At 49.0% G+C, this 19107-nt stretch overlaps 1 protein-coding gene across 5 annotated transcripts in view; it reads left to right on the forward strand.

Annotated features, from left to right (window-relative positions):
• Nucleotides 1-19107, forward strand: part of ZC3H3 (zinc finger CCCH-type containing 3) — a 194815-nt gene that overhangs the window by 130726 nt on the left and 44982 nt on the right. For all 5 annotated transcript variants that reach the window (XR_008464701.1, XR_008464700.1, XM_054190095.1 and 2 more), the window contains exons 5-7: nt 2260-2453; nt 15054-15135; nt 17758-17913. Coding sequence is in view for 3 of the 5 variants with exons in the window: in XM_054190095.1 (XP_054046070.1) it covers nt 2260-2453; nt 15054-15135; nt 17758-17913 (432 nt within the window). In the remaining 2 variants the exon portion in view is untranslated. The remainder of the gene's footprint in view (nt 1-2259; nt 2454-15053; nt 15136-17757; nt 17914-19107) is intronic.

Genomic DNA, 19107 nt, shown 5'->3' on the forward strand with positions numbered 1-19107 from the left:
GAATACGTGAGAGAAACAAGTCTGAAGCCACCACGGTCACTGAAGGAGGGGGAGTAGGTGCTCCATGCACCAGAGCAGAGATTCCCCTGCATCGCGTGGTGAAGGCCATGGTGAAACAGATTGTAGATATGCAACCCATAGAGGTCCACGGTGGAGCAGATATCTACCTGCAGCCCTTGGAGGACCCCACACGGGAGCAGGTGGATGCCCAAAGGAGTCTTTGACCCCATGGAGAGCCCACGCAGGAGCAGGCTCCTGGCAGGACCTCTGACCCCATGGAGAGGAGTCCATGCTGGAGCAGGTCTTTTGGGAGGACCTGTGACTTCATTGGGGACCCTTGGTGGAGCCATCTGTTCCTGAAGGACTGCACCCTATGGAAGGGACCCACACTGAAGAACTGTAGCCTGTGGGAAAGGGTCCACATTGGAGAAGTTTGTGAAGGTCTGTCTCCCTTGGGTGGCACCCCACGCTGGAGCAGGGGAAGAGTGTGAGGAGGAAGGAGCAGTAGAGGCAATGTGTGATGAACTGGCCGCAACCCCCATTCCCTGTCCCCCTGCACTATTTGGGGGATAGGACGTAGAGAATTTAGGAGTGAAGTTGAGCCTGGCAGTAGGGAGGGGTGGGGGGGAGGTGTTTGAAGATTTGGTTTTATTTCTCATTATCCTGCTCTGGTTTATGGTTGGCAATAAATGAAATTCATTTCCCCGCGTGAAGTCTGTTTCGCCCGTGACGGTAACTGGTGAGTGATCTCCCTGTCCTTATGTCGACCCGTGAGACTCTCATTTGTATTTTTCTCCCTCTGTCCAGTTGAGGAATGGGAGTGATAGAGCATCTTGGTGGGCACCTGGTGCCCAGCCAGGGTCAACCCACCGCACTGATTGATCATTCAGAATAACCTTATGGGCAGCACGAACCGGATCTCAGCTCCCAACCCATCGCTGTCCCACTGCCTCGCTGCAGGGTTTGTGGATGTAGGGGAGAGATGGGGACGTGGAGAAGGGTCCCCAACGCTGCCCGGTCAACCCCACTTGTGTTCCAGCGTCTGCTCTAGATGACAGATGGGGGATGACAACTCATCCCATGCAGGGATGTAGCAAAACCCTTGCAAGAGCCAGGTTTAGGAAGGACAATAATAATGATAACAAACTTACAACACCTAATAATAATAATGATACCAAAAATATCAAAGCCTGTAGAGCTCCGTGAAACTGGGCTAAGCTCAGGGGAGGTCCCATGTTGCTGATTCCCCCGTGGGGTTACATCCACGTTTCTGTCTCTATTTGCTGCTGGGGTTGGAGCTGCGGTCCTGGCTCTGTGGGCTCACCTGGATTCCATTTGGGATGCACCAGTTTGCCAATTAAGCAGCCACATACCAGCAGTGCCGATTGAAGCCATGCTGGGTGCGAGGCATTTAGGTCAATGGCAAATATCTGGAGAGTTTTAGGGACAAACACCTTTGCTGTGTCCTAGCAGGCTATGGTTGGGTGGGGACCCAACCTTCATCATGGGGTCTCTTCTCCTGCAGCATTGCCTGGGGGAAAGAAATGGATTTTTATTGCATTCGGCAAATCATAGAATCATAGAATGGTTTAGGTTGGAAGGGACCTTAAAAATCATCTGATTCCAACCCCCTGCCCTGGGCAGGGACACGTCCCACCAGACCAGGTTGCTCAAAGCCCCATCCAGCCTGGCCTTGGACACCTCCAGGGATGGGGCAGCCACAGCTTCTCTGGGCAACCTGGGCTGGGGGCTCACCACCCTGAGAGTAAACAATTTCTTCCAAATATCTAACCTAAATCTCCCCTCTTCCAGTTTGAAGCCATTACCCCTCATCCTATCAATACGTGCCCTTGTAAAAAGTCCCTCCCCAGCTTTCCTGGAGCCCCTTTAGGGCCTGGAAGGGGCTGGAAGGTCTCCCCGGAGCCTTCTCTTCTCCAGGCTGAACTTCCCCCAGCTCCAGCCCTCCCAGCATCTCCGGGGCCTCCTCCGGCCCCGCTCCAACAGCTCCGTGTCCTTCTTCTGTTGGGGGCTCCAGAGCTGGGGAAGTGATACCAGGGGGAGAGTCCTTGAGGGATGGGGTTTTTTTTGGTGTAAATCATGGGAAATCAGAGCTTTTCTTCTGTCTACAGCAAGAGCATCCCTGGTTCTTTCCTGCATCATCTCCATCTTCAAGCAGCCAAGGGTTTGCTCATGAAGCAGCAGCTCCTTGCGATATCTTCCCATGTTTGGGCTTACCTTGACTTTCTCATTTTCTTGCAGATCCCCACTATTAAACCAAACACGCCCATCACCTCAAGGTGGCAAATCCCAGCACGTGCAACAGAGATGGAGGAGCAAAGGCTATTGCTGCATCGGCGGCGTGATGTACCGAGTGTCGGCGAATAAACTCTCCAAGACTTCTGGCACCCCTGGCCGAGGCAGAGACCTGAGCACCAAGAGCCCTGGTAGAGCAGGTGAGCAGCAAGAATTTGTCCTGGTTTACATCCAAAAGCCAACGACATCCCAACTTTGGTGCTGAGATTGGCTTTTAGGTGCTTATTCCCAGCCCACATGTTGCAACTCATCCTCTGGCCTCGTAGGAGCAGGGATGCAAAGGTGATGGACATTCCATCGGTGCCAAAACACATCTCTCAGCTCCTCTGGCTTTACAGTAGCGCTGAAGGGAAAATAATGTAGAAGAAACGAAAGGTTTAAGAAAATTGAGGATTTTCTTAACTCAGGCTTGGTTCAAGCTTGTAGAGATGCACCGTTAAACTGGTTTCTTTTTTTAACCTGAGCAAAGTCTCGGGCAGCTTCAAATGGCACCGCAAGGTTAAACGTATTTGAGATGCTCATCAAATTACGTTCGATATTGACCTAAGAAAAGCTGTGAGCATCGTTCTGCAGATAACTATGAAACAGGCATTTCAACACACTTACTGGCTTTACATTTAGCTCCAATTAAATTTGTGTTTCAGCTCCTCTTGTACTTGATGCCTCAAGTGTGGCTTTTAGGTAAGACCGGGTTTTTAAGTGCGCTTAAAGTATTTTTTTTGGAGTTTCTACTTGGGGTCAAATATTTTCGCTCCGTAACTGCTTTATTGACAAATTTTGGGGACAGTTAAGCTGGGAAAGGCAGAGCCAACGGCTTTGTGCTGTTCTTTTTGCTGGAAGGATGAAGGGTGCAGAGATGAGTCTATTTTGTGGATGATGCTCTAAATGAGGTAATTTAACGCGAAAGTTATTTCATGTAATGGTGGGAAAGTGGATGAAGAGAGGTAATAAATAACGCGGTGTCGTTGAGAGGTGCAGCCTCTGAAACCGCCCACACCCCGATTCCTGTGAGCGTGATGGGGTGTCCTGGGAAGTTTTAAACACACAAAGAACAGGATAAGGGAGGGAAGGAGCTTTGTGCAGGCACAGAAATCCCGTCAGCAGGAGAGCTGAGCCGCTCCGGGCAGTTTGAAAAACATGAGGAAAATTAGGAGCAAACAGCAACATCTCAATAAAGAGTAAATAACTCCCCCTTGACGCTCGCACACAGTGATAAGTGGTGTTGGAGAGAAAATGGAGAGAGGGAAATGAGAGACAGGCAGGGAAAGGACGGATGGTGATGATAAATCCTTATTGCTGGTGGGGAGGAGGGCAGAGATTTGGCTTAAACCGTGGATTAGCTGCCCCGGGCACCCAGGGATGGGAAATGAAGATGCCTTCAGATGACAGAGATGAGGATGCTGCAGTGGCCGAGGGGGCGCGGAGCCGATGGAGCATCTCTTTCAGGTAAACTGCCTTCTGAGAGCATTAAAGGGATGCTTGGCAGTGGTTTGGGGACAGTTTGCTGATGTTTTTGCAACTCAGCTCTGCTCAGGACAGATTTTTGTTGGCTGACTCGCCTGAAACATCCTCCTCGCTGCTGGCGCTGCAAATAGGTACATGCACGCTCGTGAGTGTCTGTCCATATGGCTTGTTTTGAAGTCTGAGATCCTACCTGCGAGCTGTTAAATCCTTGGCTTTGGTGCTGCGTCTGGAGGAGGATGGGCAAGGATCAACCTCCGGTGGCGTGGAAAAAAAGGCCATAAAGCTAGCTCAAGGGTTTGTAGACCAAGCAAATCCTGGTGTCAGCGATGTCGGATTTTTACAAGAGCTTTGCTGATGGCAATGGGGTTTTCCAAAGTGTCTGAATCAGGGTAATCAGCTGCACAAAACCAACTCGAGGGTGGTTCTGCCATAAGCACCATTCCCAGGCGTTGAAGCTGTCACCGAAGGCAGCAAAGATCTTGCTGGAGTGCAAGAAAAGGGGTGAAACCCCCAAGAAGTGGTCAGGGAAGATGTTGGATGGAGCAGGTCTGGTTTTGGGGCCAGGTTTCCGGACAGAATTAGACCACTGGGAAGGCTCCAGGGGAGGAGCGATGGCTGGAAGGACTGGAAAAGTGGAGGACTTGAGTCTGTGCAATCTGAAGAGGAGGAGGTGGAGGGGCTGCAGGTCCCCAAGTTCATTGATGGTTGGACGCAATGATCTGAAAGGTCCCTTCCAACCTAGGCAATTCCATGATTCTGTGACTCATCAAGAGCTGCCAAGCAAAGGAACGATGTCTTCTCCTTGACCAGGTGGAGCAGCCAAAACCCAAGGGGCTTAAACTGTAGCAGGAAGGGTTCAGGGAGGACTTTTGAAAGATGAGGATTATAAAGTGCTGGAATAAGTTGTCTGGCTTGACTCTGAAATTTCCATTATTGGGATTTTTTAAAGAACAGGTTACATGAGCTTCTATTTGGGGGATACACGGGTGGAGTAGGTCCTGCCTTGCAGCAAGGAGGTGGACTTGGTTCAAGCTGCTGCCTAATTTCCAGTCCATGATCGAAGCCACTGGTGGCTTTAATTTAGGTGCTCGGAGCTGGTGGGAGGGCTTAACTGCCCATCGCTGTGCTTTTATCACTCTTTCTGTTCAGAGCACCAGCGTTTCCGAGGCAGCTTTTCCCAAGCCCTGGTCTTGCATATTTAAAATACTTTTTCCAAACTATTTTTTTTTTCATATATTCAAGTGCAAGAAAGTCTCTAAATTTGCTGGGAAACAGCAAAGTCATGTGTAGGCAACTCAGCAAAGGCAGATGGATTCAACCTGTCCATGAGTATCCACCGCTGGGCTTGGACCAAGTGGAGAAACACCAGCCCTGGGTGCAATTTCTGGGAGAGCCAAAGGTTTGACGGGTGGCTTTTTGCAAATTCAGGCATCGGTGTTCCTCTTGGGGTTTTTCCTGGGGGGATTTTGAATATGGGGAAGGAAACAGCGATGATTTTCAAGGGATTTAGTTTGCAGAGGTGACCTAAAACAGCTTCAAAAAGCGACGGATCAGTAAAAGGCACGGGGTGAGCGTGCACCAGCAAGCACGGGGTGCTTTTGTGGACACTTTTCCCCCTTTTTGGTCTTGGTTTTAAAATAATGAGACTTTCATTGAGATGTGCAACTGTCTTGGGGTCAGCAGGTCAGACCTGCTGGCCGGCGGTGGGGAGGGAGCTGCTCCCCATCGTGGCATTACTGGGGGTAGTGGGGCACGGAGGAGATACGATACCCCCCCATCTTGCCTTCCCCACTGGTACCGTGCCATTTAGTGAGGTCTCGTTTGGAGAAACAGGTTTAATTACGCCAGCTTTGGGACAGAAGGTCCCTTCCAGCGTTATTTTCTATGAAATACAGCCCCATCCGTATTATTTTTTTTTTTAGATATTTCTTATTTTGCTGTAGTCTCCTTCCCCCTGCCACACGGCGCATTGGGTTTGTAACCATAAAGCCCTGGTAACTGGTGTGTGTCAGTATTTTCATGTCATCTTTTAACTCTCACCATAATTCATCCTCCTTTGCGAGGATGGATTCAACAGAAACCGGCGTCTCTCGCTTTACGGTAACTGGGGCTGGCAGGGCGGAAGATTTGTGTACGCTCATCGGGTACAAGCCTTCACATGTTTACTGAACGCTCCGTGTTTTCAACACTTGACAAAGTTTATTTAAAAGACGAAAAAAACCCAGCTTTTCCTTTCCCTTCCTTTCCCTTCCAGTGCCAGACGCTGCATGTTTGGGGTAGCAGAGAGATGGGAAACGCTCCTGACAGTTTAATAGCTTGGAGTTTACTTACGGTGGGTTATAATTCTGCTGTTTGCCTGAATTTATTGGGTTGGTATTTTGTCTCTTCGTGGCCCGACTACAATAAGAAACGCGATGCTGGTTGCTGCGGCTGATCCGTCAGTGCCGTCGTACTGTCCCTGCCAGGCGAGTGGGATGGGCAATCGGTTTGATGCTGGCGGTAAGTTAAAATCTGGTCCTGGGGACGCACCTCCTTCAGCCCTGCACTCTATCGGCATCAATCCTGGAGCTACCAGGAGCGATAAAGCAACTCATCCGTCTCCTGGAGCAAGGGGAAGAGCAGGGCTTGAGCTCAGATGTACTGTAACTCAGCCACTTGAGCAAGGATGGAGGAGACTCAGAAGAAAACAGCCAGGGCTCGGACACCCGCTCCTCATCCTCATGTAGGACGAAGATGCCGTATCAAACACGGAAAAGCTCTTTACCCCTGGGATAACTAGTATTTCTGCAAAGATACATTATTCACTTTGCAGAAACAGTAGAAAATAGGCAGTGAGATGGTGTGGAAAGCATTGGATATGTTGCAATTAATTAAGCAAGCGGAACAACTGGGTTTCTCCGCTCACAACGAACCTTTCCTTCGTTTCTTTCTACAGCTGCTGAGATGTTATTCAGCCACTTGAGGAATTTCCATGAAACTGGGGAAAGAAGCAAAAGAAGCAACATAGCGTTTCACAAAGAAATTCAAAGGGGAAAATAAAAAAAACCCACAGCCCTTTACAAGATTGAAAGCAGCAGAAACCAAATTAAGGTTTGACATTGTCCGGAAAGCGGCCCTGACCCCAATCTAGGCACATGCCACCGCCGCTGCCGTGAGAGGTATTGAATACTTTGAGCTGGGGCTGGCTCCGATGGTGTTTTGCCAGCTTCCAGGCTGCTTTCCAAGGCATGACTTCCTCATCCTCCACTGAGGTTCTACTCCTGGGAGGCATACAGGAGCCCCGGTGGGATGAAAGGCTGGTGGCTTTGGGGACACTGTAGTGTGGCTGGGCTTCACCCGCTGGAGAGATGCTCATGGGTGGCAACCAGCCCCTCAGGCAGTGTGATTTTGTTTATTGGTGGTTTTCAATTTTTCTCCACAACCACAGGATCCAAAAGGCTTGGAGGTACCCATGATTGCTGAGCTCCCAAAGGTGGAGGTTTAAGAGGAGCTTGAAGTTCTCCTGAGCTTCTGATGCACGTCTTCCAACATAGCCATGATGGTGGCTCTGACCACAGAGGAGCAAATTATTTCTAAACACGTGGTTGAGTTCAACCTTCCAGGGCTGAGGGTCTTTCCTTCCCTGCATCTAAATGCACTCCCTGTCTCCATCCATCTGCGTAACATTCCCTCCTGCCTCAGTTTCCCCACCCTGCTGCACAGCTGGGGACACCGAAGATGCGAGCTTCTCCGCTGCGCCAGGCTGAAGACGGATGACTGACGCTCCTGAACACGATTTCACATGCGGTGGGAGAGCTCCACGCTCGGAGGGAGGAGGAAGACGATAACCACGGCGCGGGGAACCATGCGTTGGAAGAAAGTGCACTCTCGGCTCCTTGTTTACCAACTAATTTTAGAAGTGCTGAGCGCTGCAGAAACTCACTTTCCTCCTTTGCAAGGATGATAAAGTGCTCAGCACCGCTGTCGGGCTGGCCGAGGACTTACGTGGGTGATGCTCTCTCCTCTGAGCTGCTTGGTTTTTTACATAAAAGAAGGAAAAGATTTAAGACTGGACACCTTGACCATGTTGGGACCGAGTGGTGGAGGGGCAAGGAAGAAGTTGGTGGAGGAGAAGCCAACCCAACGCACCAAGGTGGAAGAACAATGAAAACTGGAGTGTTGCTTTCCTTAGGTTTCAGCTGGTTTCGGTGTTGCTTGTGCTGGGGCGCACTTGTGCTCAGCTCCTTTGAGCTGAATCTCTTGGTTTTGGGATTGCTCAACCCCTTACCCCTTTTGAGTTTAATCCCTTGGCCCCTTTTGAGCTCAATCCCATGATTTTGGGATGGCTCAATCCCTTGTCCCCTTCAATCTCGATCCCTTGTTTTTGGGGTTACTCAATCCCTTACCCCTCTTGAGCTCAGTCCTTTGGCCCCTTTGAGCTCAGTCCCTTGGTTTTGGGATCACTCAGTCCCTTGGTCCCTTTTGAGTTTAATCCCTTGTATTTGGGATTACTCAATCCCTTATCCCTTTTGAGCTCAATTCCGTAGCCCCTTCAATCTCAGTGCCTTGTCTTTGGGATTACTCAATCTCTTACCCCTTTTGAGCTCAGTCCATTGGTTTGGGGATCACTCAATCCTTTGGCCCCTTTTGGGTTTAATCTCTTGTTTTTGGGATTGTGGAATCACTTGGCCCCTTCAATCTGAATCCTTTGGTTTTGGGATTGCTCAGTCCTTTACCCGTCTTAAACTCAATCCTTTGGCCCCTTTGAGTTCAATCCTAGGTTTTTGGGATTACTCAATCCCTTACCCCTTTTGAGCTCAATTCCACGGCCTTTTCAGTCTCAATGCCTTGTTTTGGGATTACTCAATCTCTTATCCCTTTTGAGCTCAATCCCTTGGTTTTGGGATCGCTCAATCCCTTGGCTCCTTTTGAGTTTAATCTCTTATTTTTGGGATTGCGGAATCACTTGTCCCCTTCAATCTGAATCCTTTGGTTTTGGGATTTCTCCATCCCTTACCCTTCTTGAGCTCAATCCCTTGTTTCTGGGATTATGGAATCCTTTGGCCCCTTTGAGCTCAATCCCATGGTTTTGGGATTGCTCAATCCCTTACCCGTTTTGAGCTCAATTCTGTGTCCCTTTCAGTCTCAATCCTGTGGTTTTGGGATTACTCAACCTCTTAACCCTTTTGAGGTCAGTCTGTTGGTTTTGGGATCGCTTGATCCTTTGATCACTTTTGATCTTAATGCCTTGGCCCCTTTTGAGCTCAATATCTTGTTTTTGGGATTGCGGAATCCCTTGGCCCCTTTATGCTCAATCTCTTGTTTTTGGGACTGTGGAATCCCTTGGCCCCTTTATGCTCAATCTCTTGGTTTTGGGATTGCTCAATCCCTTATCCCTCTTGAGCTCATTCCCTGGTTTGGGAATTGCTCAACCCTTTCGCCGCTTTATGCTCGATCCCTTGGTTTTGGAATTACTCAATCCCTTACCCCTCTTGAGCTCAATACTTTGGCCCCTTTGAGCTCAATCCCGTGGTTTTGGGATTACTCAATCTTTTACCCCTTTTGAGCTCAGTCCCTTGGTTTTGGGTTTGCTCAATCCCTTGGCCCCTTTTGAATTTAGTCTCTTGTTTTTGTGATTGCGGAATCCCTTGGCCCCTTTTGATCTTTATTCCATGGCCCCCTCAATCTCAGTGCCTTGGTTTTGGAACTGTAGAATCCTTTGGTCCCTTCAATCTCAATCCCTTGGTTTTGGGATTGCTCAATCCTTTAGCCCTCTTGAGCTCAATCCTTTAGCTCCTTTGAACTCAATGCCTTGTTTTTGGGATTATTTAATCCCTTACCCCTTTTGAATTTATTCTCTTCGCCCCTTCAATCTCAGTCCTTTGGTTTTGGGATCGCTCAATCCCTTACCCCTCTTGAACTCAATCCTTTGGCCCCTTTGAGCTCAATCCCATGGTTTTGGGATTACTCAATCCTTTACCTGTTTTGAGCTCAATTCCATGGCCCCTTCAATCTCAATCCTTTGGCTTTGGGATTACTCAGTCTCTAACCCTTTTTGAGCTTGATCCCTTGCTTTTGGGATCCCTTAATCCCTTGGCCCCTTTTCAGCTCAATGCCTTATCTTTGGGATTGAGGAACCTCTTGGCCCCTTGAATCTTAGTCCTTTGGGTTTTGGGATTGCTCAGTCCCTTACCCCTCTTGAGCTCAATCCTTTGGCCCCTTTGAGCTCAATCCCTTGGTTTTGGGATCACTCAATCCCTTGGTCCCTTTTGAGCTCAATCCCTCAACTCTGGGACTGCAGGCACTGGTGGGCAGGGACCTGGTCTCCTTGAGGAGCACCACCAGATCCAGCACTGGCGTAGACCAGAGCTTGCAGAGCTTTGGAGATGCTCTACAGCAGCCACTCCAGGCTCCCTGCAAGCATCTGCTCATACAACTATGTCAAACCTGGAGCGTGCTTTGTTAATTGAGGTTGTTTCACTAATTAAAATGCTCGTGACCACCTGACCCAGGGACACGCGGGTTCCTGTTGGGAGCTGGGGTGCAACCAGGCAGGAGAGGCGAGAAACTGCACCCGTGTAGCGGCAGCTCATCCCTTGTTTTGCTGTTACCTTCTGGAGACTGAGGGCTTCTGCTGTCCGGTGAGTAAAATAAATTACCCCCAGCAGCTGCTAGTGCTGAGCATCTGAAACAGTGGAACCCACTTAAATGAATAATAATTAAAGAAATAAATTTCCCCAAGTGCCAGCCTCAAAACTTTTTGTTCAGCAAGAAAGCGAAGGAGAGCCTTGGCAAAATGAATCGCTTGGCTGTTTCCGAAGTAGGCTGCCTGCGCCGCAGCGGGCGAAGAGGGGTTATAATGGGACTTATTAAAGGAGCCAGCATGGTTCGAGGAAGCCTTTTCCTGGGTGTGAAGGTCGTGTTGAAACAGGCTGAGTAGAAGCAAGCGCGGCTAACGGCAAATCCCATTCCCTTGATGAGCAAAAAATAACGGGAAGCTGAGATGACCCCGTTAGAGTCACCCCCGATTTGGAGCATTGATGGTCGCTTGGGCAAAGCCCTGGTTGTTTCCCTCCATGTGTCAGATTTCCATAAATTATCCTTGATTTGGGGCGGTTGAAGCAGATGGGCAGGAATAGGCTTGGTGGTTTCCTCTGTCCCCAAGGAGGGTGACCTGCATGGCTGGCGTCACCCTACCACGATGCTCTCACCCTCTTGCGCATCCCTTGGCCCTGGCGCATCCCAACTCTGCGACTTCTGCCTTGTTTTTTTTAGGCTATTTCAGTTTTCTACAGCCTTTCCACCGTGTAAAAACTATTTTCCTAGGCAAGATGCGCAAACAGACCTTTCCACGTGATGGGGTCCTGATCCTGGGGCTGTGCCCTAGGAGCAATAAAAGTCCTCCCTAAATAATTAAGCAGGTAACAATTAACGGCGCTCCCTCCGTGCAATACTTGCAGCCGATTTTTAACGTCAAGGAAAATTTCAAGCATCCTTTCGGCATTGCAGGGCCTTGGGTGAGGGGGAGCTGAGCCAGGGATTTTGATAGCGGGATGGAAGCATCTTGGTCCTTGTCTTGGCATCCTGGAAAGCACCGGGCATTGCTCCCCAGCACGGTTGCTTGGGCAAATCTCTGCCAACCATTCCCTGGAGAAGAAGGACCAGGTTGGAGGTGAGGGACCCCTCAAACGCTGCGATGTATTTTGGGGTTATGGGGAAAAAAAAGTCCTAATTAACGTATAGGTGTTGGTGGAGGGGTGCAGCATCCGACCCGCTTGTTTTAAATACATTTTGTGGTTGTGGAGCCTTCGGCAGGGATAAATTGTGCCTTTTTCCCCCTTTTCCATTAAAAGATGGAATTTTGAGCGGGAGGCAAACGCTGAGGAAAACACCGTGGGACCCACTCGGCTGTGGATTCCTTCAGAGGAGCGGGGGGGAAAAAAAAAAGAGGAGTTAGGCTGTAGCCCCCGCTATTAATCATAGCTGTAATCATGCATTTAATGAACATGACAGCTCCCGCTCCCTCCGGAGAGACGCGCCGAGTCTCGCGGCTGGGTTAGGTACAACAATCACTTCTCACCGCTCGCGCTTGATAACACCGAGAGCCGCCGGAGCAGCCGGTGTCAGGTTGGGATGATGCATTAAGAGAAACCACCCCGTTTGCACGGGCTGTGTATTTCCTTACAGATGATGCGCTTCAAACCGACTAAATCATTAAGAAGGAAAGGAGAAAAAAAGAATTTAAAAAAAAAAAAAAAAGCCAAGAGAGGAAAAACACCTGTCCCTTATGCAGGGTATAAAATATCAAGCCTGACGCCGCCGTGCTGTGTGTAATCAGTTAAAAAGCCCTTAATGTGCAGTTCTTGATGCTCTCGCCAGCAGCTTGTATTTTTTTTTTTTGCCATCTTTTTTTTTTTCTTTCCCTCCCCCTGTTGTTCCCGCTGCCTTTGAGCCTGCACAGGGGACGAACTTGCCGCGCCGCTTATTTCCATCTCCGCAGCGAGGGATTTTTGCGCTGTAGAGGAAAGCGGAACCGGGGATGCGCGAGTTGTTCTCCGGAGCCGACAGCGGCGCTGCGTCCTGACGCTGACGCTCTCCCCCAGTTGGAGAGCAACTGGGAAGACAAACGGGACGGATTTGGGACTGGCATCTCTCCTGCCAAATAAAAGCGTGTTATGTCTGGACCAAACGAGACACCCCCAGAGATGAGAGTCAAACCCTGGGGGCATCATCTTGGCTTTTTTTTTTTTTTGTTTAATTTAATCCAGACTGCAGCAAATTTTAGCTCTTAATTTTCTAATTTAACCCTTATCCAGTTCGCTGCTGTCTTTTGCTCAACCCCAATTTCACACCGTGTGGGTTATTTTCATAATACACATACACCCCGAATCTCCACTGTCCGCAAAATATCAGATGCTTTGTATTTATGAATGCAAATCTCTTGGTAGAGGCTCTAACTGGGCATCCCGAGTTGGTCACGGCTCAAAAAATCAAAACTCGGGCTCCTTAAAAATCTGAGACATGAAACCCTCTCTCCTGCGTCCCCTCCCTTGCTGCTGTGATGCTCCCACAGCCTTGCTTGTATTTAAATTTCTTTTTTTTTTTGCACCGTGCAAAAGCTTCTAAAAATACCATCGCGCCGGAGCCTGAGTTTCCTCCATAAATCCCAATTGATGGCGAAATGTATAATTACGGAGCTTCTTAACCGGCCGCGTTACGGGGCTGTCTCCTCCTGGGTAAATATTTAGGTGCTTTTCTAATAGTTGGGGGAGGATTTGCACTTTGGGATGAGTAATTAGGTGGTGGGAAAACATTTCGACGAGGGTCTTCTTTGCCAGCTGCCAGTCTGATGCTTTGCCAGACCTGGTCGCCGTGCTGGATGGGTGCATCTCACCTGGATTTTGCCGTGGATGGGTCCGACTCTCGGGAGGTTAAACTGTGAGTTAATTCCCAGCAAGAGCCCCTAATGGGAGACGGATATCGCCTGTCCACGTATAATATCGTGACTTCTTGCCAGAAGATAAAAAATGGGCAAAAAACCCCAAAACGTTATTTTTTGCTAGATATAAATTAAAACCCAACGGCATAAGGCTGTTGCCCCCTTTATTTATTTCCTTATCTATTTATTTCTTTAACGATTCCTCTTTTTGGGCCAAGATGTGGTTGTCAGGTTGCTTTAACTAAAAGGATGACACACAAGCACGGGAGCGTGTTCGTCCCCGAGAGGCTGCTTTTACGCCCGGGAATTAAATATTTAGAATGGTTGTCTACTGCTCTGGGGAGCCTGTTCCTGGTATGGCCCGTCCTGCTGAGCTTGTGTTAAGGAGCATTAAACATAATTGCGGAGGGCTGAAGGATGCTCTATCCTTACCCTAATGGTCAGACTTTAATTTGGGTCTTTCTCCTCGCATCGGTTGGGAGGTCAACCGTGCTTGAAGCGTGCTGGCCTCTTAACCCATCTCCTTGCTAAGAGATGCTCTTGGGAGCGATCCGAAGTTGACGCGCGTTTATTTTAGTGCTGAATACTAGTAGTGAGGCAGCTCTGCGATGAGGAGGAAGCCCCAAAAAATGCAAAAACAAAAAAAAAAAAGCCAAAAACCTGCTAAAAACCAGTTGGAGCCACTCAAAACACCCAGTTGATACACGGCGAGCTTGAGCGAGCTTGCGGCAAGCTGGAACGCGTTTGCCAGGGGGTTGCACGGAGCTCGCTCGATGCCTCTGATGGACAGGCATGTGCCGCCTCTGCCGGCATCGCGCCTGCGCCAGCGTTTTTATTTGCAGAGGGAACAGATGGGGCTTCGCCGACGCCGGCAGCCCGAGTGACAGCTCGCGCGCGGGGAGAGCGCGCTGCCGCGCTATCAAATTCCACTCGCTCACTCCCCAACACGCCCGGGCTGGCAGGTGAGTGACTGAGCTGCTCTTGTACCACCTGGAAAACTGAGATACAGCCTTTATTTTCAAGTCATTCTTTTTCTAAGTCGGTCAAGGATGATTTAATTATGTGCGTGCTCGTATCAGAGGCAAGCGCTGGGCTTCCCCGGATGTCTGCAGGGAGCAGCCAAGCCAAGTGTGGAAATTTGCTGGACCGAGTTGCCCAGAGGGGGTTTTGGCAAGTTTGGGTGCTGAGGGGAAAGGTCCCTGCTGTGTTGGGAGCTGGGAAGGAGCCCTTGTGCCGTGGCCGCTCTGGAGGTGCCGGCAACGTGGAGGTGTGTAAAGAGCATCCTCACCCATCCGGGCTCTGGGAGCTGCTTGCTTTGGCTTAAGATCATAGAATCATCAAATGGTTTGGGTGGGAAGGGATATTTAAAGACCGTCTAGTCCAACGCCCTGCCATGGGCAGGGACACCTTCAACGGGACCAGGTTGCTCAGAGTCCCATTCAACCTGACCTGGAATGTTTCCAGGGATAGGGCATCTCCCACCTCTCTGGACAACCTGGGCCATGTCTCAGCACCCTCAGGGTAAAACATTTCTTCCTTACATCTGGTTTAATCTCCCCTCTTTCAGTTTAAAACCGTCCCCCCTCGTCCCATGGCTCCCCTCCCTGCTCCAGAGTGCCTCCGCAACTTTCCTGGAGCTCCTTTAGGCCCTGGAAGGGGCTGGAAGGTCTCCCCGGAGCCTTCTCTTCTCCAGGCCGAACCTCCCCAACTCTCTCAGCCTGTCCTCCCAGCAGAGGGGCTCCAGTCCTTGGATCATTTTTATGGACCTAACGACCGTGTGACCGTGTGAATTCCTGCAAAATTTTATGATTCTGAGCAAATTATCTATGTTTGTTTTGTGTTGTTTTTTTCCCGACAGCGAGGTTACATTCTACGCCCAGTCCTGGCTTCTCTCCATCCGGCTGCATGAACAGATCAGCGACGAGCCGATACATTGCCAGGTCTGTCCGCGCGGGGAGGAACGACGTGTTTCCCCTCTGGATTTGTGCTCAAGAAGGTGTCAGCAGCTTGAGACACAGCTATTTAACCGGCTGCTTGATCGAGAAGCTCTGGCTGCTGCTTTTCTCCCATCCTCTGCTCCAAAGTGGTTTTAAGCTCAGCAGAAAGCCACGGTTTCTGCTTGGAAAGGGTTTGAAAGATTATTAACGGATAACAACTCCTTCCTGCGATCAAAGGACACCAAATCCTGCTCAGAAAGTCCCTCTTTAAATCAACCGTATCGTTCTCGAGGGGTATTTTGGGTTTTTTCCCCCAGCTCACAAGCCCGCTCCCAATTTAACCCAGCAAATCTGCAGGTTTTCCTACTCACTCTCCCACTTACAAACTGGGAAACTGACACGTGGCAGCTGGAAAGCACCGGCTATGGGAGAATGACGGCATGGTGCTGCTCTTCAGCGCCCTGACAGCTTTCTCCTTGGCTTTTCTTTTTTTTTTTTTTTTTTTTGGTGCTACAGATGTGCCACATATCATCGTGTCCTTAAGTATGAGCGTTTGCAGACAAGTCCCTCTTAATTGTAGCAGACTAAAATTTATTCCCGAAGTGTGTCTGTTCCAGATGTCAGTATACAGACATCGTGCCAGATTCCAGCTGTATTTTATCATCTCCTACCGCTAATATCAACTAATTTAAAATGTACCATCAGTTAATTGGTGCTAGAGTCCAGCTTGCAAGTGCTTTCTGTGCAGGTCAACGTGTCGGTGACCTGGCCAGGTACCACAAGTAGCCGAGGTGCTGACTATGGAAGAGCCGTTTTTTTCAGTATCATAATTTTAGCAAAGAAATATTCTTTTTTTAAAAAGCTTGCCTTGCGTTCGCCTTGGAAGCTCCTCAAATACCAAGAAGCAATTTGTGGTGGGGCTTGGTGTCCCCCCGAGCCATTCGTGGTGGAAGAGGTGGTGACATTTCTGATGCTGAAAGGTGGCTTTTGCTTTCAGCATTTCGGCTGCCTGAAGTTGTCTTTTTTTCTCATCGTGTTTTAGCTCGAGAGCTGCAGACAGCCAATAATTGTAGAGGTAAAAATGTTCATTGCCCCGTAAAATAGTTTCCTCGAATGAGTATTTGTCGTGGACAGTGCTACGGTGACCCTTAGACCTGTGGTTCTCGCACCAGGAGGACCAAGACTGTGGAAATATGTAAATATTATATAATATTTATGTATTATACGTATCTTAAAATAATTTAATACGTAAATATTTATCCTTAGTCTCTAAGGAAGCAATGCATGCAACTACCCAGAGAACCTAAGGCGAGCAGCTTTGTTTGCCCCATCCAGAGCACTGTGTCCTCTGCAAACTGGAGTTGACCGTGCTGTACCATCTAATTATCTTCTCGGAGAGCTCAAACGTGCCCTCCCGTGGGGTTGCATTCACCTGGATCTCAACACTTCCCCTCTTCCTCCCAGTCCCAAACATCGCTATAGCTGCTGGGTAATTACCTCGTCAGCTGGAAGCTTATAGAAAACACGTGCTAAGCAACTTTTGATATCCTTAAGTCACTTCTAGTGGTACCAGGCAATTAATAGCGAGTTTTTCTGATATTGGGTGTTATCTTGTGTTCCTGCTGCTGTGACGTAGCCCTCGTTCATTGAGGTCCATAAGCAGGTGCCCGCTTGAAGACCTTGAGTAGCCCTGGAGCGAATGCAGGGGGCCAGCTGGCAGGGACATGTGCTGAAGTGCCCTCCAAGTTGTTCAGTGTTTGCCTCCTACGCTGCACAAGCACGGGAGAGGATGTTTTCTGCCTCACCATGTTCCCCAAAACTGCAGTAAGCTCTCTGCAGGCTCCTAAAACCACAGGAGAGAATCACAGTCATGGAGGTGTGAAGGGATCTCTGTAGAGCTCTGTCCTTCCTCCTGCCCCAGACGGCCTCTTGTCCTTCCAACATATCTCTCTGAGAAGGTCTGGTTCCACCTTCTCTACACCATCCCATTAAGAAATCACAGAGGACAATAAGATCCCCCTTGGCCTTCTCCTTGCTGAGCAAATCAGTCCATGGCCTCTGCTCTGATGTCCTGTGCTCCAGCCCCAACCATCTTGGTGGCCTCCACTGGATGCGCTGCCGTCCATCACCATCTATGTTGTACTGGGAGCCCCAAACTGGACCCAATGCCCAGCTGTGGTCTTGCAAGTGCCAAATATAGGAGATAGATCCCCTCCCTCATCCTCCTGGGTGCATTCCTTGCTCATACAGCGCACGGGGTGGTTGGTGTCACCACCACAAGGGCACCTGGCTGACTCCTGGCTGCCTTGTTGTTCCCCAGGATTGTCTTCTGCAGAGGTGCTTTCCATACCTGTCCTGCTGTAATGGGGTAATTCTATACCAAATGCAGGTGTTTCCTGGGAGATTGGCCTCTTCTTCCAGATTTTTAAAGATTCAGGGTAAAGTTGGCCAAAAATCAAAAGGACCTAAGAGCTTATGGCCCAGCCCTAACTGTCTGAATATCTTACTGTCTCATCAAAGTGAAACTTGGGCAACTGTGTGATTTCAGATGCTGTTGACCTGTCTCCTCTATGTCACTGTTGTGTTGGAGATGTTACCTGACCCTGTCTGTTTTTCTCCATTTAGCCGTGCTGTTCAGCGAAGTTTGGCCATCATTCGTCAAGCCAAGCAGAAGAAAAAGAAGAAGGAATATTGTATGTACTACAACCGCTTTGGCAAGTGTAATCGTGGGGAGAGCTGCCCCTACATCCATGATCCGGAGAAGGTGGCCGTCTGCACCAGGTATGGATGGACGCAGCAGCCCCATGGCTGGCTTTGGTGCTTGCTCATGGGATATTGCTCAGGGAACCAACCCAATAATGGAGATTGCACCAGGGGAGGTTTAGGATGGATATTAGGAAAAATTTCTTCACCGAAAGGGTTATCAAGCTCTAGAATAGGCTGCCCAGGGAAGTGGTGGAGTCACCATCCCTGGAGGTATTTAAAAGATGGGTAGACGTGATGCTGAGGGGCATGGTTTAGTGGTGGTTTTGGCAGTGTTAGGTCAATGGTTGGACTTCATGATCTTAAAGGTCCCATGCAACCTAGACGATTCTATGATTCTACGTAAGACCATGAGAACCACCTGTTCTGGCTCAGGCCCAGGGTCTACCCAACACTATTGGGTTGGAGGTATCTACAGGAGAAGGACGCGTAGAGAAGGGCTCTTTCTCCTGCCTGGGACCTCTCAGTGAAGCCCTGCAGCCTGGTAGCATTGAGTTTTCAACTCCTAGAGGGTGCCACCAAGCCATCATCATGTAATAGCCGGCAGTTCTCTTTTTTTGGTGAATTTATTTAGTCTTTTCTTTAGTAAGTGATATTTATGGCAATGGGTTGCACAACTGAATTACAGACTGCATGAAAAATGCTTCCTCAACTGGTCCCTCCTCACTCATGGTTCGTGAGAAGGATAGAATAAGCATTCCCTCATCACCTTCTAGGCACCATTTATAACTATATAGTCCTTTCTTCTCTGTCCAGACTTCCCAGACTGGAGAATTGTGGTCTATTTAATCTCTTCTGGTAATTTTTCTCTAAATTTACACAGCATTAATGCTAATAAAGCATTGCACAACCAGCCTCCAAGTTAAATACGCACATTTTGGTTGTTCTGCACAGCCTGTCGGGATTACAGAAATACTGATTTCACATTTTGGAGCTGGATACCAGCACCAGGACATTTATATCTGATAACAAACCTTCTATATCGTAGTACAGAAGCTCTAAAAAAATTCAAAAATCAGAGTAGTGTTTTAAGAATTAGTAATAAGATCAAATCAACATTTCTTAAATTGAATCAGAATAATAGTCCTTAGTTGGTTACTCACTGCTGACAGGTGGAGGATGCCATCAGAGTTTGCCAGGTGGAATTTTGAGGCTAAAAATTTTAGCCGGTCCCCAAAGAAACCATCTGACTTGAATGATTTTGTGGGTCCT

The sequence above is a fragment of the Rissa tridactyla genome, chromosome 2, assembly GCF_028500815.1.
Source record: "Rissa tridactyla isolate bRisTri1 chromosome 2, bRisTri1.patW.cur.20221130, whole genome shotgun sequence".
Taxonomy (NCBI): Eukaryota; Metazoa; Chordata; class Aves; order Charadriiformes; family Laridae; genus Rissa; species Rissa tridactyla.